General features: G+C 36.2%; 1 protein-coding gene across 7 annotated transcripts in view; it reads left to right on the top strand.

Annotated features, from left to right (window-relative positions):
- The window catches only part of XRN1 (5'-3' exoribonuclease 1), a 98,781-nt gene that overhangs the window by 51,028 nt on the left and 23,261 nt on the right, over nucleotides 1–24,492 (top strand). For 4 of the 7 annotated variants that reach the window (XM_027875854.1, XM_027875852.1, XM_027875853.1 and 1 more), the window contains 8 exons: nucleotides 1,662–1,777; nucleotides 6,835–6,981; nucleotides 8,869–8,958; nucleotides 9,327–9,462; nucleotides 17,205–17,261; nucleotides 17,392–17,524; nucleotides 18,421–18,490; nucleotides 24,163–24,373. In XM_027875854.1, coding sequence (XP_027731655.1) covers nucleotides 1,662–1,777; nucleotides 6,835–6,981; nucleotides 8,869–8,958; nucleotides 9,327–9,462; nucleotides 17,205–17,261; nucleotides 17,392–17,524; nucleotides 18,421–18,490; nucleotides 24,163–24,373 — 960 coding nt within the window. Of the gene's footprint in view, nucleotides 1–1,661; nucleotides 1,778–6,834; nucleotides 6,982–8,868; nucleotides 8,959–9,326; nucleotides 9,463–17,204; nucleotides 17,262–17,391; nucleotides 17,525–18,420; nucleotides 18,491–19,851; nucleotides 19,998–24,162; nucleotides 24,374–24,492 lie in introns of those variants that run through there. The other 3 variants (XM_027875856.1, XM_027875858.1, XM_027875859.1) reach the window with 3 other exon arrangements.

Raw genomic sequence — 24,492 nt, 5'->3', positions numbered from 1 at the left:
GTTAGTTCATGAGATGTTAAAGTAGCAAATGGCCTTCAGGGATGTTAAAGGTAGTTAAATTGTTTTTATGTAACTTTCTCTGACAAATGAACTATTCTGTGTAATAACATATATCTTTTATATTAGAAATATAAAAATATTTCCACCTCATGACTTTGGTTCCTGATGATTGAGATTTCTGATGCCTAAAACTAATTCAGTTTTAAAAAGAAGATACAGTACTTGTTTAGTACTTACGTTTCAGAAGCCCATGCAAACCTTCAGTGAAGATTATTAGTTCAGACTTGTGCAGAGTTGTCATAACTAACAAATTCTCCAGGAAAAAGTTGGCTGAGTTCAAAGATCAAACTTAATAAATCATGCAAAGCATAGTTGCCTCCATTTTAAACCTTATAGGATAAAAAAAATTTTTTTTTCCTCAGTAGAGCTGCTGCCAAATTGAAGATAAACAAGGCTAACTGTGGACAAAATTTTATGCTATGAAGTTTCTTCTTCCTTAACACCCCTTTTGTGGACCCTTCTTCCAATAGGATTAAATGTTCTTCTAATCTCTCCCTCCTTTCTTCCTTCTGGACTTTTACTGAGTCCTTGTCATAGGAAGGTGTTCACTGATAAACAGATGGCTCCATGATAACAGTCCCTATTATCATCTATTCCCTCACTCTCCCTCAAATTTAATGCTTTGACAACTTGTCTGGGTTGGGCATCATTGCATGAGGTCACAATCTGACTTCCCTTTTCCTGATTATGGTGGCCATGATCTTATTTTCTCTATCAGCAATCCTGGTGGTTGCATCAGATAGTATGGCTATTATCCATCGTTGATACCATTCCCTTCTCTGTCTGAACAGAGCCTCATCCTCTCTTCTACTTCCTCTAAGCTGCTTCTCCCTTCCTTTACTCTGAGACTCACAAATGTATCTTTTATTTTATAGGACATTTGTCATTATTTTAGTGAGTGTTTATCATAATGAAATCTCCATATCCCTTGGAACAAATCTCTGTGTTCCTGTTTATTGCTACCTCTGATAATGAAGTTTCTGATAAAGCGTGTTAATTTTCATCAGAGGTGCCCATTCTGAACGCCAGTTTCCTAATCTATAAAATGGGGACAGTAATACTTGCACTTCCTTCCTCACAGAGTTATGATAAAAGCTCTTTGCAAACTGCAGCATGATATCAAATTATTATTGTTGTTATCATTGATGTCAGGGACTAAGTTCTATTTGTAACAGAGCTGGCTGATGCGATTTTTTGCCTAGTGAAGAAATGTATAAGACTGGTGGTGTTTTATTTTTGGCCAAACTGTCTGCATTGTATCTTCCCTTGTATAAATAAGATTTAATTCCATTTCCTTATACATATAGATCTAGATATATAGAGAGAGGGAGAGAGAGAGAGAGAGAGATTTTCATGTTTTCTTTTAATTCTTGGGAATACAGTCTTTAATAAGAGGTAAAAACAAAAAATCTCCATGCAAGTTTTTTTCTAAATAGGTCAGCTGCATTTAAGAATACCTACATTCATGTAGCTCAAGGGTATAGTGATAGATTTACCCCCTTTGAAATAAGTTTAGAGATTAAAGGAGAAGGAAAAAATATACAGCACTTATATGTTTCTGCCCTGAACTATAATGATTTTTTTTATTTTTATATTTAAAGAAATATTCTATAAAATACAATCCTGGATATGTTTTGGCCAGTCGTCTTGGAGTGAGTGGATACCTTGTTTCAAGGTTTACAGGAAGTATTTTTATTGGAAGAGGATCTAGGAAAAAGTAAGTTTTTAGAAAAATAATTAATATTATAAGATGGAAAGAAAATGAAATATTTAATGTTTCAATACTGATTTAAAATATAATTTTTCTTAATTCAGCCTTTTACATAAATTCTTCTGATTTTTCATCCAATTCAACTTTTATGAATGCCTTGTCCAAAAAAGATAATTCTTAACTAGAATAGATAACTAATTGAACCTTGAAAAAAGGTATCAGAGTGTTTGTAAGTCCTAAAAATGTTATTTGAAAGGTGGAGCCCAGATGAAGGAGTAGCAGGAAGAGTTCCAGTTGAGTACAGTCAAGCTACACACACACACACACAACACACACACACACACACACACACACACACACACACGGAAAATGCAGCAGACTGAGTCCCGATTAGAAAATCCAAGGGAAAAAAAATCACAGTGAATCATTTTTTCCATCTCAGGTTGGCAGTGGGAGATAGGGAGCTCAATGGACACTGGGACAGAACTAGGGGTGGGAAATGGGATGAGATGAGTGCTTGGCCAAGAACAAGGACACAGCATTCCAGCCAAGGAGAGGCTGTGCGTAAGAGCAAGAAGAGGTCCTGGATCCCGGCACAAGGGGTAAGGTGAGCCTTATCTTGCACAGGGTGCAGGAACTGGTGCCAACTGGCATCTGTGTCACTCACTACTCAGAACAGATCTAGGGCAGTCTGAGGATAGGACCAGCATCTGGGAGTGGTGTTACATAATGAGGTATGGTCATGTCCCTTAGCTATGTACTAAGCAAGGAGCATGCAGCAGCTGTATGACTTCCCAGGAATGGAACCAGAATCTTTATTTCTAGCCACTAGCCTATTCAAAACTCTGCAGTAGAATAAGCAGGGCAGGAAACCCAGACCAAAGGGGAGGCTACAATTTTGTCACTCTGAAACAATAGAGATTTCCAGCTGGCTGATAGCGGCTGAGTCCAGGAACACTATACTGAAATCTTAGCATAGGTGTGTGTGTTACTCAGAACCAAATGTAGATCATGAGATTGCAGAGCACTTTGGGAACACTGAAAGATTTTGGACACCTAGTCTGACCTCATCTTGAGATCCTGGAATAATATATACTCAATTTTCCCAAGAAAACAACAGCAAGACCCTAGAGGACACAAGCTCAACAGACATTCCCTCCCTAAGTTCACAGATCCTGGTCCTAGTATAAAGTGTGAAATCAAGATGTAGACTGGAAGAATGAGCAAAACAAAAAAAAAAAGAACCTCATCACAAAAAACTGTTATGGTGGCAGAGATACTCAACACAAACCCAGAAGAACAGAATAACTCTAAAACATCTATAAGCAAAGTCTCAAAGAAAAACACAAGTTGGGCACAAGTTTATTTAGAATTCCTAGGAAAAGTAAAGCAAGAGTTTTTAAAAGCATTTAAAATATTATAAATTAAATAAGAGCACTAGAGGAAGAACTGGAAAAGAAATCAGAGCTGTGGAAGAAAAACTGGAAAGAGAATTAACATTTTGACACAAGAGGTAAAAAACTTTACCCAAGTCACAAACCCCCTGAAAATTAGAATGGACTAAGTGGAAACTAATGATTCCATGAGAAAACAAGAAATAACTAAAACAAAGTTTAAAAAAAAACTGGAAAAAAAAAATATAAGGTATCTCATAGCAAAAACAACTGAACTGGTAAACAGATCAAGGAGAAAAAAAAATAATTATTTAGACTACCTGAAAGCTATGAGCAAAAAAAGAGCATTTTATTTCATTATATTTTAACGTTTTCAAGAAATCTTTAAAAAAAAAAAAAACTGCCCAGATCTCTTAGAACTAGGGGGCAGAGATGATCAGAAAGAATCCACTGGTCACTTCTTGAAAAAAAAAAAAATCCAAAATGAACATTATAGCCAAAATCCAAAGCTTCCAGATCAAAGAAAAAAATACTGTAATCAGCCAAAAAGGAAGAATTCAAGTTCCAAGAAACCATTTCAGAATCATAAAGGATTTAGTAGTTATCACTTTAAAGATGTAGAGACCTTGGAATATGATACATTAATTGGGGAGAAAGGAGGGGAAGAATGAGGGAAATTATCTTCCATAATCCAGGTGCACGAGAAGCCTACACAAACAAGAAGGAGAGGGGGTTACAGGAAAGACTGACATTTGAACCTCATTCTTAACCAAAATAGCCGAAGGAGGGAAGAACACATACACACAGACTTGGGTGCAGAAATACGTTTCACTAACTCAACAGCATTTCTACATATTACCAACAAAGTCCAGCAGCCCGAGATAGAAAGAGAAATTCATTTAAAATTACTGTAGACATTATAAAATATTTAGGAGTCTACATACTGAAACAAACCCAGGAATTATATGAACACAATTGCAAAATGCTTTTCACACAAATGAAGTTAGATCTAAATAATTGGAAAAAACATCAGTTTCCCATGGGTAGGCCAAGCTAATATAATAAAAATGACAATTCTACCTAAGCTAATTTACTTATTCAGTGCCATACCAATCAAACTACCAAAAACTTATTTTATAGAGCTAGAAAAAATAATAAGATTCATTTGGAATAACAAAAGGTCAAGAATATCAAGGGAACTAATGAAAAGAGATGCAGGGGAAGGTAGCCTAGCCATTCTAGATCTTAAATTGTATTATAAAGCAGCAGTCATCAAAACTGCTTGGTACTGGCTAAGAAATGGAGTGGTGGATCAGTGGAATAGGTTAGGTGTACAAGACACAGTGGTCAATGACTATAGTAATCTATTATTTGATAAACCCAAAGACCCCACCTTTTGGGATGAGAACTCACTGTTTGACAAAAACTGCTGGGAAAACTAGAAAAGAGTATGGCAGAAACCAGGCATAGACCAAAATCTCACACCATATACCAAAATAAAGTCAAAATGGGTTCATGATTTAGATATAAAGGCTGATACTATAAGCAAACTGGGAGAGCAAGAAATAGTTTACCTATCAGATTTATGGAGAACAGAAGAATTCATGAACAAACAGGAGATAGAGAACATTATGAAATGCAAAATGGATAACTTTGATTACATTAAATTGAAAAGTTTTTGCACAAACAAAGCCAATGCAACCAAGATTAGAAGGAAAGTAGAAAATTGGGAAAGAATTTTTACAACCAGCCTTTCTGATAAGGGCCTCATTTCTAAAATATATAGAGAATTAAGTCAAATTTATAAGAATACAAGTCATTCCCCAATTGATAAATGGTCAAAGGATATGAACAGGCAGTTCTCAGGTGAAGAAATTAAAGCCATCTCTAGTCATATGAAAAAATGCTCTAAATCACTATTGATTAGAGAAATGCAAATCAAAACAACTCTGAGGTACCACATCACACCTATCAGATTGGCCAACATGACAAAACAGGAAAATGATAAATGTTGGAGAAGATGTGGGAAAATTGGAACACTAATGCATTGTTGGTGGAGTTGTGAACTGATCCACCCATTTTGGAGAGCAATTTGGAACTATGCCCAAAGTGCTATAAAAATGTGCATACCCTTTAACTCAGCACTTCTAGGGCTGTATCCCAAAGAGATCATACAAATGGGAAAAGGACCCACATGTACAAAAATATTTATAGCAGCTCTTTTTGTGGTGGCAAAGAATTGGAAATTGAGAGGATGCCCATCACTTAGGGAGTGGCTGACCAAGTTGTGGTATATGAATGTAATGGAATACTATTGTGCTATAAGAAATGATGAGCAAGCAGACTTCAGAGAAACCTGGAAAGATTTGCATGGTCTGATGCTGAGTGAAGTGAGCAGAACCAAGAGAACGTTGTACACAGTAACAGCCATTTTGTGAAAAGACTAATATTAATAGACTTAACCCTTCTCAGCAAAACAAGGATCTAAGACATTTCCAAAGGTTTCATGATGTAAAATGCTATCCGCATCCAAAGAAAGAACTATGGAGTTTGAATGAAGATCGAAGCATACTATTTGTTATTTTTTTTTCTTCTATTGTGTTTTGTTTCCTCTTTCTGGTGGTTCCTCCTATTGGTTCTAATTCTTACTTACAATATGACTGATGTGAAAATATGTTTAATAGGAATGTATATGTATAGCCTGTATCAGATTGTGTGCCATCTTGGGGAGGGAGGTGAGAAGGGAGGGGGAGAAAAATTTAAATCTCAAAAGCTTATGGAAGTGATTGTCGATAAGTCAAAATAAATTAATAAAAAAGGAAAAAAAGAAAAGAAAAAAGAAAAAAAAGAAATACATTTCACTCTAGGGAAACAGAAAGGAAAAGGAAATGGGAAGGTAAGGAGAGTGATTAGTCCTAAGTAAAACCTTAATTAAGGCTATATGAAAATATTTATAGCAGCTCTTTTTGTAGTGACAAAGAATTGGAATAATGGGTACTTATCAATTGCCTATGAAAAAGAACAAGTTATGGTATATAAATATGATGGAATACTGTTATGCTGTAAGAAAATATGACGGATTTTTCAAAGAAACCTGGGAAGACTTGTATGAACTAGTACAGAGCTAAGTGAGCAGAACCAGTAGAACAAAGTATACAATAACAACAGTGTTGCAGTTTGAAAGACTTTAGAAACTGATCAGCACAATGACCTACCAAGATTCCAGAGAACTTAAACAGTGAAACATCCTACCCACCTCTTAATAGAGAGGTGATGAATTCAGAGTGCAAAGTGAGATTTTTTTTTTTTTTGGACGTGGCCAATTTGGGGATATTTTGTCTGATTGTACATGTTCATAACAGGTTTTTTTGGGAGGTGGGGAGGTTGAAGAGAAGGTAGATTTTTGTTGAATGAAAAAATAAAATTAAATTTTTTTAATATAATTCAATTCCCTGCCTCTTGTTGAATTTTTTTTACCCCTTTAATGAAGTATATGATTTGTCTGTGCTTTACTTGGTTCAGCTTTTGGAGTTTTTCTTCTACTTTGAGCTGTTATTTGCTACAATAAATAACATAGAATCAAAGCCAAACTTTTTCTGAGATTGGGAAACAATTTTGATTTGTTACCTCATCAAAATTAATAAGCCATTTTTGTTTGTTTTTAAACAGTCCCCATGGAGACCACAAAGCCAATGTGGGATTGAACCTGAAGTTCAATAAGAAGAATGAAGAGGTTCCAGGCTACACCAAAAAAGTCGGCAGTGAATGGATGTATTCTTGTGCTGTGGAGCAGCTCCTGGCAGAGTACCTTGAGAGGTAGTGTCTCATGAGATTCTTCCTCATATTCTTCCCCACAACCATAGGATTTAGTGGCATTAATTCATTTTGTCAAACTGATTTCAGTTCTTTGGTTTTAAATGAAATACAAGCATTTAAAACATAACTTGATTTTCCTTAACCACCATCACAGGTGGCTACATCATTCAATATGGCAAAATAGAAAGAATGGTGATCATAGTTAATGTTAAAGAAAAAATAATAAGAAATAAAGTACTTTAAATTGCAGAGCTATAGCTTCCATGACAACATGAAAGTTATACTATTCTTGATGGTAAGAGTTTCCAAGCCAGAACTTTGCTTCAGCCAGATATAAATCTTGTGCAAAAAAATCAGGATGTAGAATTTAGTTGTAATCTTCAAAAAAAAAAAATCTTGTCATATTTTTTACAATGATTTTTTTCAGTCTTATATCTGAATTATCCTTATTTTTATAAATAATAGTTGTTCTCTAGTCTTCTAGGACCTTAAAGGATTATAAAATTTTAATACTGGAAAGAACTTTAAAATGTCCAAAAAATGAGAAAACTGAAGCCAAAAAGATACGAGTTATACAGAGTTATATATTTAGTTAGTTGAAGAGACCCAAATCTCCCAGTTAACTGTTCTTTCTACCATACTAATGCTATGTATATCACCTCATATGTGATGTGGTAGACTGTTGGACTTGGAGTCTCGGGTTCAAATCTAGAACTTAGTAGCTTTGAGACTTTGGGTATGTCACCTAGCCCTTCTGAGCCTCAATTTCCTTATCTATAAATTGAATCTAATAGTATCTGTAGTACTTACTCAAGAGCTTATGAGGATTAAATGAGATAATATACACTGTTTTTCAAATAAACATCAACTAAATAAATATCAACTGTTAGTTTTATTATGTATTTTATGAACACAGTTCATTTACTTGTGTTGACAAGTGTTTTAATATTTTCAAATATCTGAGAAATTGTAAAGTGGACACCTATTTACTAAAATCAGCGTGTGAATTTTCATATGAGATTTTAAAGTTTTCATTCCCTGACAATTTAAATTTTACTGATAAACTAAATGATTTAATCATTCCAGAACATTGCACACAAATAGTCTCATAATAAATATTGATAATTGATTTTTTTTTTGCATTTTGTAACCATTTGAGAGGATGAAGGAATAGGATGAGGACGCTTACTTCTGTAGTTTTCTGAGTTTGCAATAAACTAAAAATTTATCTCACATGTTAGAAATGTTTTCCCCATATAAATAGTATTTTTAGAACATATTATTTTCAGCAACTAACTTTCAAAGTAAACTTTTCAAGTTTTCAAGTACCATGGGATTTTAAATTTTTTTACAAAAATTTTAAATATATATGTGTATATATTTGTTTCACTGGGATACCAAATTTCATATTTATTATTTTCTTTCATTCTTATATATCCAATCGTATAAATTTATTTCTGGAAAGGTAAATTGTAAATTTTCTGTTAGTAGTAAGTATAAATTAGACTAGGATTTAAACATGTATGAGTGGATCCTGGAGAAAGTTAATGTCATAACTATCACTGTAAGAGTTATCGTTGAGATCTCTCAACTTCGTTTTAAAATCTTATTTTCTCCCATTTATTCACACTTGTACACATGTACAAATCATTATTATAATTAAAGAATGCTAAATATCGCAAGTTCTTTGAGCTTTATCAGCCTTACTCTTTGACCAGCCTACCTGTAGAGGTTTTTCTGAACAAATGTTTACAATGTTCTGGCTTTCAAGTCTTTTAAACCTCTTTATAAATTCCCTAGCTATAGCAAGCAGTCATCTATGGCACTTGGAAACAAATTGTTGGAGAGGAACACTGTAATTAAAATGCATTTTGTTATTGTTGGTAGGGTACCAGAACTCTTTAGTTACTTAGCTAAGAACAGCCAAGAAGACGTGTTCTATGAAGATGACATTTGGCCTGGTGAAAATGAGAATGGGTATGTAATTTTTGTGCCATTTTAATGATGTAGTAGTTCAGATCAGTGGTCCCATTTATTGACAAGACTAATTATAAAATCTCCTTCATTTTTCAAGTAAAATAAATTATGTTTTAATTATAATGCTAATGGGATCTTTTTCATGTAATATGTTCAGTGAATGTTTTTAAGATATGATTTCTGTTATGTTGATTTTGGTTTTAGGACATAACATTTCCAAGTTTGTATTGGATCTGTGTCTCCAGAATAAAATTAAATGATTAACTTTAAGATCATAAATCTGGGGACTGTTGTAATTTGCAATGATATATAATCCCTCAGAATATTTTTATCTCTGGAAGAAAAATAATGAATTTTTTTTAATGTAGTGCTGAGAAAGTTCAAGAAATTATTACGTGGCTAAAGGCGCATCCTGTCAGTGCTTTGTCTCGCTCATCTTGTGATTTACAAATTCTGGATGCAGCTATTGTTGAGAAAATTGAAGAAGAAGTAGAGAAGTGCAAGGTACACGTTTTCAATAAATGGGATTGAGTAAATGACATACAACAGAACTAAAAGACAATTCACAAAATTTTACAAGTGACTTATTTTGTATTACAGCTAAATAAACATGTTTACATGTTGTTACCTAGTAATCCTGGGATTTGGGTAATATTGTAACCTTTCCACAGTGTAGTATAAAGGATTCTAAGACCTTTGATTCATCATTTACAGCAAACATAGGGTCTAGATGTATAATTCAGTTTTCTTTTATGTCTTTAATTTTTAAGAATATATTATAATTACAGTAAGATCAATGTGGCTAGACAGCTCTGAATTATTTGAAAAGCCAAAGGTGATCTTATGCAGTATGAATAGTTATTAGAGAACAAAGTTAAACAAGGCATTGGTTTTAGAATAAATTTTTTAGACATACTAAAACACTGTATGAGAGGTAACATGATACAGAGCTCCCTCCCATGAGTCAAATAGACCTTTTTTCAAATCCTGCCTCTGACATATAATAGCTGCATAACCACGGGTATGACATTGAATCTTTTATTGCATCCAGGCAATTCTTTTAAGACTGTAAGTTAGAGACAAGTATCTGCCTTCTTTCCACATTTGAAATTTCTTACACAAATTAATTCACAGATTTGAATTCCCACTGCACCCCCCAAAAAGTCCATAAATTCTTGATACATTTTTATGGAATCACTTCTAAAATGTTACCTATTTTTACACTTAGAAACTCAATTATTATACTAATTTTGGTCTTATTTTATAGATTACAGTTTATCCTATTCTGTGAATCTTGCAATGGCCTTTGACCAAAATCAATAAAAGTCTTATCCAACCTAGATTATAAGATTGTTAATTTATGTCTTCTTTGTTTTTCATTTTAATCTTGATTAAACAAAAACTAATTAAATTGTCTAAATATGTATTAATCCAGTTATGTCTCAGATGAGAATTTAGTATCCCAAATGAAAAGCATGATGCAGGGGCAGCTAGGTGGTGCAGTGGATAGAGCACCGGCCCTGAAGTCAGGAGGACCTGAGTTCAAATCCGGCCTCAGACCAAACACTTGACACGTACTAGCTGTGTGACCTTGGGCAAGTCACTTAACCCCAATTGCCTCAACAAAAAAAAAAAGAAAAAGAAAAAGAAAAGCATGATGCAGATAATGTTTAGAAACATGCCAAATTTTTGTCAATAATGCCTACATAAGTTCTTCTGTAATAAAGCAGTGGATAGGTAAAAATGTAAGAGTGACTATACTAGAAATGCAGATTTCTTGGCTTTAATCAAATACTCAACAAGTATTCATTGAACTTCTACTATGTGCACATAATGTTATTATAAATTTGTGTATATGCTGGCTCCCCCATTAGAATATAAGCTCCTTGAGGGCAGGGATTGTTTCTGATTTTTCTTTGTATTACTAGTACTTACTAGTACATCACCTGACACATAGTGCACTTAAATGCTTGTTGATTGATATCCAAAAGGATCTAAAGTGATACAGTCAAAATCATGTTATCATCTGGTGTCACCTCATTATTTTATATTTGTTACTTCTTAAATAATTTTATAATTATTTTTACATAAGTATGCTACAAAGTTTCCACTGTATTATGGATTTAAAATGCATTTCTTAGATAAGTATACACTTAGTCTGAATAAATATAAAGGGGATATATACATATATATATATATATAAAAGGCAAAGAATTTGATAATATGTAACCTAAGCTCCATTTCAACCCTTCAGTAACCTAAAATCCTGTTTTGCATTTTATCCATTTATCTCAGTGTCTGCTAAGTATAATATGTACTTCATTGTAGTCTTATGTAAGTTTGGTTATTTTCTTTATGCATTCATCATCAAAGAATATTTGCTAAACACCTGTATATATAAGAGAAGTTATAATCTGAGTTGATAGCCATCTTGTCCAAATCAACTTGTTTCAAGGGAATCATAATGAGCAGGTTGCTCATTTTCCAAAAGAGACCTTAATATATGGATAACGGCAAGATCAGACTCTAAGTTTGAAAAGAAATTAAAGTCTTTCCTGTCTCCAGCCACTTGAATGATAACAGAGCAGCAAGTTGCAAGATGGTGACACTTGCAGATTCAAGAAATCTTTGCTTTTTTGTAGAATTTTTGGAGAAAAACACTCCTCATTGTTTTCTGACTCAACTCCCAAAATGTATGTTGTTTTATTTTGATGAAACTAATATAATATTCTTCTTCTAACATCCAGTTACAACATTTTCTTTGATAATGCTATGCTGTGTTAATAACTGTTGGCCACTTCAGTACAGAGATGTGGGGACATGACTAAAAACTCCATTTTAATCATGGGAAAACAGCATGAACAGTGGCAAAGATGGGAAAAGGCAGCATAAGAACAGGAATTGGAAAATGCTCTAATTTAGCTGAAGTATAGAATAATGTAGAGCAGTAATACATAAGACTCAGCAGGCAGGCTGAATGCCAGAATCAGTTTATACTTTCTCCGTTAAGCTGTGTGGAGAAATTAGAGTGCTTTGAGGAGAAGAGTGATGTGATAATAGTGGTCCATCAGGAAGATTGGCTGCACAGCAGTGTGGAGGAGCTGGAGACAGGTGGAACAGCCAGGAAGCCATTAAAGCAGGCTACCAGAAGCTATCAGAAGAAGAGACAAGGGCCTTAAACTAGTAGGATGGTTAGAAGGGATTAAAGAGGCCAGGAAAAAAGAGGCCTTTCAGAGGTAGAAACAGTTAGGATTTGGTACCTGACCAGATGTGTGAGGTGAGGGAAAGGAAAAAACCAAAAGTGAAGATACTCAGCAAGCATTTGTTAGATCTTTAATGTGTGTCATGTACTCTGCCAGGCTCTGGGGAAACAAGGACTCAATAAGGGTTCTTGTCCCCAAGAAGCATATATTCTATGGGACATAAAGGTTCACATTAAAATAATGAGAAGGTGGTATTACATAGGAAAGTTGGAAAAGGCACCAGTTCAAGTTTCTAAGTTCAGTTTTAGACATGTTGACTTGCATCACTCACCCCAGAGAAGACATGCAAAATCTCTGAGGGTTGTGAATACAAGTTAAGTAACCACCACTAGATGGTAGCAAAGACATCAGGCTCAAATGCTGCTAAATATTTATCTTTTCAAATGACTATGAAAGTAGAATGTGTGTTTCTCTCTTTTAAGCACTTTTCTAGCACAGTATCCAACATAGAAAATTCTTAAGGTAACTTGTTTATCCTTTTTATCAATCTGTAATTTTTTATTTAGTCCCTGTTATGTGCCAGGCACTGTGCTACATACAGAGGATAAAAAGACAAAAATGAAACTATGCCTCCCATTCAGGAGCTTCCATTCTTTTCAGGGGAAAAGGCATTAGCAGCTGAGGGAGCAAAAAAGACATCATATTGAAGGTAATGTTTTAGCTAAATATTAAAGGAGATGGTAGATTCTAAGAGGCAGAGATGAAAAGGGGAGTGCGTTCCAGATATGTGGGACAGCCTGTGAAAAGGTACCAGATAGACGAGGTGCCGTGTATGAGGAACAGTAATAAAGCCTGTTTAACGAGACCATAGAGTTTGTAAGAGAGATAAAGTGTAATAAATCTCAAAGGTAGGTTGTGGCCAGGCCATGAAGAGCTTTGAAGGCAAAGCAGGAGTTTTTATTTGGTCCTAAAGTTGTTAGACTATGGGAGTAGTCCAGGCATGATGAGGGCCTCAACTAGAGTGGTGGCTAGATGAGTAAAGAAAGGGGCATGAAGATATGAAAGGAACAACAAGATTTGGCAACTGTTTGGATATGGGAGGTAATTGAAAATGAGGAGATGAGGATGAGAACCTGGGTAATTAGACAGATGGTAGTCTATTTGACAGAGAAATTCAGGAAAAGTATGATATGGCAAGGGGGAGAAACCAATTTTGTTTTGGACATTTTTAATTTGAGGTGACTTTTGTCCATTTCAAAATGTCTCATAGGCAGTCGGAGAGAGTAGAACTGGATCTTAGGAGAGAGACCAGGACTGGATCTATCAGGAAAGATTTCGTATAAAGTGGCTCTTGAGCCGAGTTTTAAAGGAAACCAAGGATTCTCAGAAGCAGAGTTGAAAATTTGACTTACTTTGGTTAAGATGTAAATCTTTCTAAAATTATATTTCTATTACTTGTAAAATAATATACTGGACAGTTAATCCTTTTCTTGGTTTATCATCAGGAGTATAGTTTATTGTATTGTGCTTTAAAGTAGGGATGTCCTCAAAGCCTTTGGATATAGGGCAGCACCATGTACTAAATGCCTGGAATTGTCTGCTTTTTATACTTCTTGTGTGTTAGTGTCTATGTGACTTTGTCAGCTGTCAGTTCCTGTCATTTTTCAGAATACCTGCCTATTCTCAGCTAACAAACACTTAAGGTCCTTGAGAGCAGACACTGTCTTTTGCCTTTCATTTGTATTCCCAGTGCTTAGCTCAGTGCCTGGCACAGAGTAAGTGCTTAATAAATATTTATTGACTAACTTTGTGACACATATTTGGGGTACAGAGAAGCTTTTGTTTCCTTTCAGGTGTTTAGCTGTATTCTAGATAATGTCATTAGATATGGGAGGGGGAATTACTGAATTTTGTTTTCAGGAAGAATTACTTTTAAAATCAACTTTTGTATTGGATTTCAAGTTATGTCCCCAATATTTTCTGTGACAGTCATAAGACCCAGATGTTCTGTACTTAAGAATTTCAGGAACTAATTCCAAAGTTACTCCATGTAGAAGGTATCATCTGATTGTGTATCATCTCCTATCTTAAAATGAGACAAACATACTGTTGCTGAATTTGAGTTGTCAGGCTCCTGGGACTTGATTACCTCACAGGTGCCTGACCTCATCTGCTGTCTTCCTTTGGCGTTTGAGAACAACTGAGACGACCTGTGTGAAGCCTTTTGCAAACTTAAATGTTCCATGTAAATGTCAGCGGTTATTATTGAGAGAAAGTACATTGGCACCAACCTCCAATCACCAGAGAATGCTTGAGGGTAGGAGCCCCATCAAATAGCCCTCTCCGTCGTATGGCTAGCAAAGTTCTCTGTCTGCTACTCATCTCTGTGATTCCAAATTCTCAGCTGCCTCGAGGAAACTCCCTGTTCTCTCAACTCCATCATTGCCTCACATTCTTACTTTCCACTCCACAATCCCTTGCAATCTGGCTTTTAACCTCAGCACTCAACTGAAACAGTTCTTTCAAGGTTACCAGTTACCTCTTGATTGCCAAATCCAGCAGCTTTTTTCACATTTCGTCATCCTCTTTGCAGTCTTTGACCCTGTTTGTCGTACTGTTGTCTCCTGTTTCTCCCAACTGTCTGACTGCTCATTCTCACTCTCCTTTGGTAGGTCATCATTCCTCTTCCACCCCTCTAACTGTTGTCCGTCAAGTCTCTGCCTTGGTCTCTCTTACATCTCTCTATAACCTCACTCTTGATGATCTCATCAGCTCCCCTGAGAACAGTTACCAGCTTTCTGTAGATGATTCAAAACCTCTCCACTCCAACCCATCTTCCATTCAACTTTTAAACTGAGGTGCCAGTAAACTCCAGGGGCTCCCTGCTCCCTCCAGGATCAAATATAAAATCTCTTTGGTTTTTGAAGCCCTTTATAGCCTAGCCCCTTCCTGCCTTTCCGGACTTCTGATACCTTGCTCCTTTTCACAGACTCAGCAGTCCAGTGACATTGACCTTCATGCTGTTCCTCATGTAACATTCCATCTCCCAGCTCTCAAGAGTTTCCTCTGGCTCTCTCGTGCCTAGAAGTCCCTCCTCAACTCCACTTTCAGGCTTCCTTGGTGTCCTTCAAGCCTCAGTTGCGGTCACGAAGTCGCTTTCTGTACGAAGCCCTTTCCCCGTGCTTAATTTTGGTGCCTTCCTCCTGAGACCACTCCCAATTTATCCGTACATATCTGGTTTGTACGTCGTTTGCGTGTTGTTTCCCCCGATCAACTCTGAACTCCTTGGGAGCGGAGACTATTTCTTCTTTACCTTTAATTGTAGTTCTAGCACCTAGCATACAGTAGACACTTAATAAATGCTAATTGACTGACTGTACGTCCAAACCTAATGGCTCTTCTGAGCCATAGCCCCATGTCACTGCCTGCCTTCTAGATATCCTCCCGGGAGTGTACTCCCAGCATCTCCAGTTCAGCGTGCCCACAATGGGATTCGTTACCCCCACCCGTCCTCCCAGTTCCCCTGTGTCTGTTGAGAACACCATTCTCCCTTGAGCCCTCCAATTCTGCAACTGCAGGAATATTTTCTACCCTGCCTCTCTCTGTCACATGACCAGTCAGTTACCAGGACGTGTTGCCTTGACCTCCCCAACATCTTTCCCATTCTGTCCCTTCTTCCTCTTCACAAGGCCATTAGCCTTCTTCCTGGTCTTTGTCTTCTCTTGCCTGGATTATTGTTAGAGACTTCTAATTGGTTTCCCTGCTTCTGAGCTCTTCTTTCTCCAATCCATCCTCCATATAACTGCCGCAATAATAATCTTCTGAAAACACAAGCTTAATCGTGTCATTCCCTTGCTTAAGAATGTTTAGTACCTTGCTTTTAGGATAGTATACAAAGAAAAAAGTGAAACATTTAAATAAGAAAAGCCCACAGATGTATGGGAGGGTCATGGTATTTGACATTTAAAGCCCTTCATATGTAGTTGGCATTCTTCCCCCTCAAGTTCTCTATGTTCCAGTCAAATTGGAGTGTTCCCCAAACATGGCATTCCATTGTCATGCCTTTATGTACCAGCTGGCCTCCCCTCTCACCTCAGCCTTTCAGAATCTTTTGCTTCCTTTGAGGTGCTTAGGAAGCCTTTCCTAATCCTACTAGTTATGAGTGCTTTCTGGCTCCCTGAATTACCTTGTGTCTACTTATCTTTCCATCCTTATTAAACATTACTTCTTTCTTGCGTTCTTCAGTGCAAACTGCCCTTTTCCCTGCTCCTCACACAGTGCTCCATCTTCTGACTCCATGCCTTCAAACTCACCATCCTACATGTCTAAAATCCCCTCCTTCCTTAACTCCATGTTACAGAATTGTCTTTTCCTTTAAGGTGCCTCTCAGGCACTATTCTTTACAAGAAGCCTTTCCTGATCTCCTTAACTGTTAATGCCCTCCCTCCCAAGCTCCTTTGTTTTTAACTAATTTGTGGGTATGTATTCATGTATTCTTATTTGTATATTTGTTGAACTTTATGTTGTTGTATGTATTTTTTATCTCCCTGTTTAACGTGTGAGCTCATCACAAGTAGTTATTGTTTCATTCTTTCTGCTTTTGTTCTAAACCCAGCACAGCACCTGGTGCATTGTAGATTTTTAATAAATACTGGTTGACTTGTTCGATGCTTATTTATGTGTTGTATCCCAAAGTAGAATATAAGCTTCTTGATGGCAGGGACTGATTTTTTTTTTGTCTCAGTGTTCCTGGGATCTAGCACAATGCCTTGCACATAGTAGAAGTTTAATAAGTGGTTGTTGAATATAATTGACAACCAAAATCCTTTAATGAATTGGTGCTATTTTAGGTTTTATAAAAAGTAATTATTTTAGATTGTCATAATTCAGTCTTTAACTCATGTTCTTCTCACACCCAAAAATTTAATCATTTCACTTTGTGGAATAGTTGCTTGATTTTAGAGGCTTTTCTCTTCTTGATGACAATATTTAAAAGTGAATGGTTAATTTAATTTTTAAGCATATCTTTTTCTACTTCTTTAGCAAAGGAAGAGTAATAAGAAGGTACGCGTGACAGTGAAACCTCATTTACTGTACAGAGTAAGTGATGTTCATAGCAAAATACAGCAAATTCACCATCTTTAACTTTTTTCCCCCAATGTCCTAGTCTTTTATATTTGGGGGCAAGGGACTTTAAAAAAAATACTAGAATTAATTTTTTTCTTCTTAGCCTTTAGAGCAACAGCAGGGGATTATTCCTGATCGGGATGCAGAATTCCGGCTTTTTGACCGTGTTGTAAATGTGAGAGAGAACTTTTCAGTTCCTGTGGGTCTCCGTGGCACCATCATAGGAATTAAAGGAGGTAATATTTTCATTCTGATGCCAGTTATGTGTTTCTTGGAAATAAACATGTTTGTTTGGTTTTTTTATGCCAAAGTAGGTTGGAATGGCTTTCAGTCAGATAAGGGGGAAAATCCTATCTTTAAAAGTTTATTGAATATTTTCAGCTTATCCTTTTCTGAAAAAAATTCTCCTCCTTTTCTATCTTGCCTAGTCATCTGGGGAGTGGTTAAAAGAAGGGGAAGTTGAGAAAGGGCTGCTGAGAAATTGGAGGTTTCTATTTACCACATTAAAATTATACAAGACCTCTGGCAGGTATGAATAAGTTTTCATGAGATCAGAGACAATTGTCCTCACCTTAGTCTTTTACTTTATCAGTCTGAAAACTTTATTTTAAGAGACAAGTGAGATATTCCTCTACTTTTCATTAGAGTCTCTTAATTTTTATGGAAAAATGAAATCTTTTTTCCCCCATAAAAGTAAGAGAGTGTTTGCAAATGGACTTTCAAAGTAGACGAGAAGGAAACTGAGTTTATTATTGGTTTAAAATATCTGTATCAGTAAATCAGATAATTTATATAATCTATATGCAAGTGATTCCCATTGTCTTGATTGCTAAGTAAAAACTAGATCTTTAGCTTTCTAGAAGAAAAACGTGTTTACTAGACTTCTGAAAGCTGCCAAATAAGAAAAACTGATATTGCAGCATACGGTTAATATCCTTCAGACCATGGTCTTAGTCTACAACCATTTTTCCAGTTAAAATTCTTTAAATCGTTGGACCTTAAGCTATTTAATGAATGAAATATAAAATTTAAGAGTTTTCTGTGACAATGTATCTCAGGAGAATATGTGAAAGAATATTAGTAAAAGTGAAATCAACTGACTTTTCCTTTTTAATGATTCTCTTTTCTACAGCTAGTAGAGAAGCAGATGTGCTTTTTGAAGTATTGTTTGATGAAGAATTTCATGGAGGTTTAAGGATAAGGTTTGTCTTTCCTAACGATGATGAGTCCATTAAATGAATGTCACCTAAATTTAAATTTATTTATGCTTTTTATTTTAAATGAGCTTTGTAATGCTACAAGAAAAACTGAAAAGTATTTCTTTAATTTGGTTTCTATTGATTAATGAGAAACTTAGTGTTAAAATTTGCATTTTTTTCCCCGTAATCCCATTAGTAGTGCTTGCTTATTTCCTCACTTAAAAATCATGATCCTCAATTCCAGTCACAAGTGTTTACTACAGGGAACGACTGCCATTATTATAGTGCTTTGCATCAGTGCTATCCTTGTTGGGATTTTTGCTTCCTAATTATTTTTTCTCTGCAAAATAGCCAGCAATTTCTAGCTTCATACCCATCATTGGCCATCCCCCAGTTTCCTGGACCATACAGTTTTTAGCTATGCCTGAATGTCCCTTGGAAGCCTTTATATACAACTTTTAAAAATTTATTTCTGATCTAGGGGTGATTCCACTCTAGAAGCTTTCCTTTATGGTTAGACACATAGGCATACTCTCAGAATCAAGAGAGTATGAACATATGAAGCTCTTTCTGATCTTGTTAATGTCTTTCTCTCTCTAGCTATCCCACATTAATTGCTTTGTATTTATTTTTTAATTAATCTGTTTATATTTTTTTCTGGATATACTTAGAGATGTGCATGTTGTCTCGTGATAGACTATAGACTCCTTGAGTTTCATGCTTTGTATTTATTTATGTCCCTAGTATCTAACACTCCCTGGTGTACACTGTAAGTACTTAATAAAATGCTTGTTGATTAATTAACAGGTACGTGGAAAAAGCAGCTTTGGCCCATTCTCATCAACTAAAAACCCATTTCCTTTTGAAGACTACCATCCTAGTCTAAAAAAATTATCACTGACAGAAACAGCTAGGTTCCAAGGGTTAGATCTCAGTCTGGCTCCTTGCCTTATCATTGTTGCTAGAGCAAATCATTCTAGCAAAAAGTTCTATCAACTCCTAGATGGAAGCTCATCTAAGACTGATTTCTTGAGAATTCATTACCCTCAGTATTCTGATTATTATTGCCCCTTTAATACTGTGTTTTAGATCTTATGCCTGCTGGGAAGCATCCTCATGACTTTGGGCTGTGGAACATGTATATAGTTGAAAACCTTTGTGTGGCACTCCTTTCATTACTCTCTATCTAGTTACAGGAAATGGATAGGAACTGGATATCCAGTCTAAATTGGTTAAAACACATAATAAAATAAAAGAGGATTAATTTGACTTCAGATTAGACTAATTAAGCTTGTGTCTGAAAATGTGTCCTGTGAAGCTTACTCTTCCTTCCCTTCCATGGTATCCTCCCATTTCCATCCTAGCCAGAGTCCAGCTCAGACATATGTACTCAGACATAGGCCAGCCATCCCCATTCTCCCCTGAACAGAAGAGCTAGGATGCTTTTTTGATGAAGACATTGGCCTGGGAAGAAGGAAACAAACTCAGAACATGGAAGAAAGGAACCTGGCCACCAAGAGCAGAATTCCTCCAGAAAATAAAAGAGTATGAGCCTTTCTTGCACTATTTCACTCATAGGCACAACTCTGAAAATATCTCCCCCACAAATTGAGAAAACATCCCAGTCAGACTTTATAGCCACTGTAATATAATCTCTTTAAAAAGAAAGAATCATTCCATCTGTAAGCATGAATGGCCATTCAGAAATACTATACCTTTGGTATATGAGATAATTCTGCTACTATGTGAGTAGGAACAGTAGATTTGGCAACTCGGAGTCACAGAATCTCAGAGTTGATAAGAAATCCTAGGGTCATCTAATCCAACATACTAATGATCAAAAAACCCTTTTACAGCATGCCTGATAAATGATCATCCAGTATTTATTTGAAGTTCTCCAGTGAGGGCGAAGTTATTATTTCCCAAAGCAGTCCATTCCACCTTTGGATAACTCTTAATTGTTGGGAAATTTTTCATCAGTCCTGAATCTGCTTCTCTGTAATGTATTCTTTTTTTTTTCTTTTTTCTTTATTCTTTTGCTTTTTGGTGAGGTGATCAGGGTTAAGTGACTTGCCCAGGGTCACACAGCTAGTAAGCGTTAAGTGTCTGAGGCTGGATTTAAACTCGGGTCCTCCTGACTCCAACGCCAGAGCTCTATTCACTGCACCACCTAGCTACCCCTCTGTAATGTATTCTTCATCCTAATAATGATCTCTCATCCTTTCACATTTACATGTGCTGCCAGCTCATCCCCTTATTCCAACTTCACTTCCCGTCCCTTCTCAGGTAAAGTGATAATTGAATAGGTCGGCTATTCGCTACCCCCGATTCCTTTGCCTGCTGGACACCTGCTGATGCCTGGTGATCCTCCCCTAACTGTTTGGCCCGCCTGGAAGCTATTTTAAACCTCTCCACTGAAGCTCCTCCTATCACTCCATCACTCCTTCCAGGGGAGGACGTCTTCATCTTTACTGAGTACATCAAGGTCAGCCGCTCTGAGTTCCTCGTCCTCTACCTCAGAACTCCTCTATATTATCACTCATTTTTTTCTCCTTTGCTCTGGTCTCTGAGGTAGAGGCGGCTCTTCTCCTTACTAAAGATAATTTTTGTCACCTTATACCATTCATCCCATGCTCTCTGGTGTCTTTTAGGAGTTTCCTTGTTCCCATTGATTAATCTCTCTCTTCTGTCTTCAGTCTCTTGACTTCTTTACTACACCTATGTCTCCCTCATCCTTAAAACAATTTTCTCCTGGATCCTCTTTTCTTTTTTTCTCTACACCTTATCTCTTGATGACTCCATCAGGTCCCATTGGTTCAATTATCGCTACAAAGATGACTCCCACATCTCAATATACAAACCTGATCTTTCCTGAGTTCCAGTTCAGTATTACCAACTGCCTACTGAACATTTCCTCCTGAATGTACAATTGGATTTTAAACTTAGTAAGTAAAAATAGAAAACTCATTATCTTTCTTCCCTAAAACTGTGCCTCTCCCAGACTTAGCCATTTCCAAATAATAATAGCTAACATATAACAGATAAACACTCTATGCTAAGCACTTTACAAATATTATGTCATTTGATCCTCACAGTAACCCTGGGAGGTAATTGCTGTTGGAAACTGAGGCAAACAGGTTAAGTGACATAGCTAATAAGTTTCTGAATTTGGATTTGAACTCATCTTCCTTACTCCAGGCCCAGTGTTCTGTCCACTGAGCCACCTAGTTGCCTAAAAATATTTTATTAGTTGTATATGTCATTTCAGAGAATCCCAGGTTTAGGGCTTCCTACCTAAGTTTTCATTGAGGAGGATTTCCCTACAGCCACTTAAGTGGGCCATCCTAACATCTCCCTAATCTCCAACTCAGCATTATGTTAATATTTTTTCCCTAGAAAGTTATCCCTTGGACTGCTAATAGGCAAGGCCTGCTCATAATCTTTAGGTGGTGCCCAGCTTGAACGTGGCTCCCTATTTCATGCATACATGAGAAGATTCCCCTGGTGTTAGACCTAATTTCTTGCCTGGGAGATCTAGTCCTACTTATCACTCCCTAGATATATATGAATTTCAAGAAGGATGTTAAATTTTGGTATTAGGAAATAAGCAAGAATACCTCCTGAAAGTGTTTCCGTTTCCTCTACCCCTTCCTTGCCTATTCCTTCATCCATTTAATTGTACCAGATAGTTGGCTAACAGGCTGATGCCTGTAACATAGATAGAAGAGACCAGCAGACCGTATAAATTTTCCATCACTCAAGCCTTGTCATTTCTATCTCTACTTCATCTCTAGCATCCATCAGATCTACTCCCACTCAGCCACTACCTTCATTCAAGTTCTCATTATCTCATACCTGGACTATTACTTCTAATTCATCTCCCTGTTTCTAGAATCTTCTTTCTCTAATTTGCCCTCATCACAATTGCCAAAAAAAAAAAATCTTCTTAAGGCACAAATATGAACATTTAACTCAAAAATCATCAGTGTCTTCTTATTAGCTCTTAAGATTTTAACTCATCAGACCGATGTTTAAAGTCATTTCCAATTGGGCCAATCTATCTTTCCAGACTTGTTTACTCTCTCTATTTCAGACAGTGTGAATTTGACATTCTGTGTCTTTTTTTATCATGTCTATTATGCCTGCAGTGCGTCCCTTTCACACCTGTGCTTCTTAGAATCCTGTTTTTATTCAGGCTTCAGCACAGGTTTTCTAGTTGTTTGTGTTCCCTCCTTCAGTTTGTGTTTGTGTGTGTGTATGTAAATGTATCCTCCCTTTGCCATTAGAATAAAACATCCCTGAGTGTAGAGATTTTTTCATTTTTACCTTTTAAGCTCCAGAAGCATCTAGCATAGTGCTTTTCATATATCAGATATTTACTAAATGTTTACTGAATCAAATTTAATTGTTTAAATGAACTGAATTCGTTATCATCCTATCTACCCCAAGTAGCAGGTATTGTCATCATCCTTTTTCTTTTGGATATTTGTAGGGTCTAATAGACAAACTATAAAATCACTTTTCCTTTAAGTATAGTATTATGATTCTATCTGGAAATTTCATGAAGTTATATACAAAATACAAGTTGGTTCCCTACTGTAAATCTGGTCATTTTGGTCTGCTTAACTGATTTAAAGTGAGGGATACCTATAATAATAAATTCTGAGTCTGTAATTATAACAGAATTTTAACTAACTCTTCTGAATACAACAAGATAAGTAGTATTTTACTCTTATCACCTTAAAAAAAAGAAAGTGGTATTTCAAAGAAAATTTGACTTACATGAAGGAGGAGATCCAAACTTAGCACATTGGCATACAGTGTAAACCTTGGCAGAGCTGTTGGGGGGAACAACTACCACATCCAGCAATGGAATCAGGATATGAGACTATGTCACTAGACTTGCATGATGACCAGAAGCTAAGAAAATACAATGTATTAGAGATAAATACTAAGTCCTAAACTTGTATTCTAAACTCATTTTTGAAAGGTTGGGCAAAAATGGATAATTAGCAATTTGAAAGCTTAATATGAGTCAACAATACACAGGATGGTAGCCAAAGAAAAAAGCAATTCAGCTTTAACCTACATTAAGAAAGTCACAGTTACCAGAATAAAGGAGAGTGATAGTTGCCCTTGATGATGCCTTCAAGTCACCAGGCCTAGGTTGTGTACATCCCACAAAACTGAAAGAAAGTGTCCTGTAAAGGCTAAAGCACTGCCAGACTGCCAACTTTCTTGATTTTTATAGGAGAGAGCAAAAGCTACATGATATATATAGCAGTGAACTTGACTAAGATTCCTGGCAAAATTCTTGAACATATTAATATGTTAATATATGTAAAGGGATAGTTAGTGAAAGTCTTTGAAAAAGAAACAGTGATCAGAGAAAACCAATGTGATTTCATGAAGGAACAAGTCATGCATGCCAAACTAAAGTCATTTCCAGTTTCTACAGGATTACTAGGCTAGTTGATCCAGGGAATGCTATAGATACAGTTTACCTAGATTTTAGCGAAGTATTTGACAAAAATCTTTCATGTTCTTGTGGAAAGGATGGAGAAATGTGGGGCTAACCAGAACCACACTAGATTGCCTAATTTTTTTTTTATTTAGCTAAAGTCTTATATGTTGTTTCCTTCTGGTGCCTTTTTAAGCTTGTTCTCTCATTTTAGGTGCTCACCTGCAAGAGGTTATCGACTGCCAACAAGTGCCTTAATTAACCTTTCCCATGGTAATCGCTCAGAGACTGGAAATCAGAAATTGACAGCCATAGTGAAACCACAACCTGCTGTGAATCCATGCACCTCAAGTTCATTTGTTGCAACTTCTCAGAAAGCCCATTTAGGCTCCAGCAGTTCTCCATCACTTTTGACTCCTCCTCAAGTAAGACATAGACATACCTGTCTTCAGTTGTGCTCTATTAATGTACTGTTCTGTTTTTCAAATCAGTCCAAAATTGTCTGTCTGTAATACCAGTTCTACTTTTTTTTTCTCCAGTTATG

This window comes from Vombatus ursinus, unplaced genomic scaffold (assembly GCF_900497805.2).
Source record: "Vombatus ursinus unplaced genomic scaffold, bare-nosed wombat genome assembly UNPS02014810.1, whole genome shotgun sequence".
In the NCBI taxonomy this organism is placed as follows: domain Eukaryota; kingdom Metazoa; phylum Chordata; class Mammalia; order Diprotodontia; family Vombatidae; genus Vombatus; species Vombatus ursinus.
This window is presented reverse-complemented; position numbering and strand designations above follow the sequence as displayed.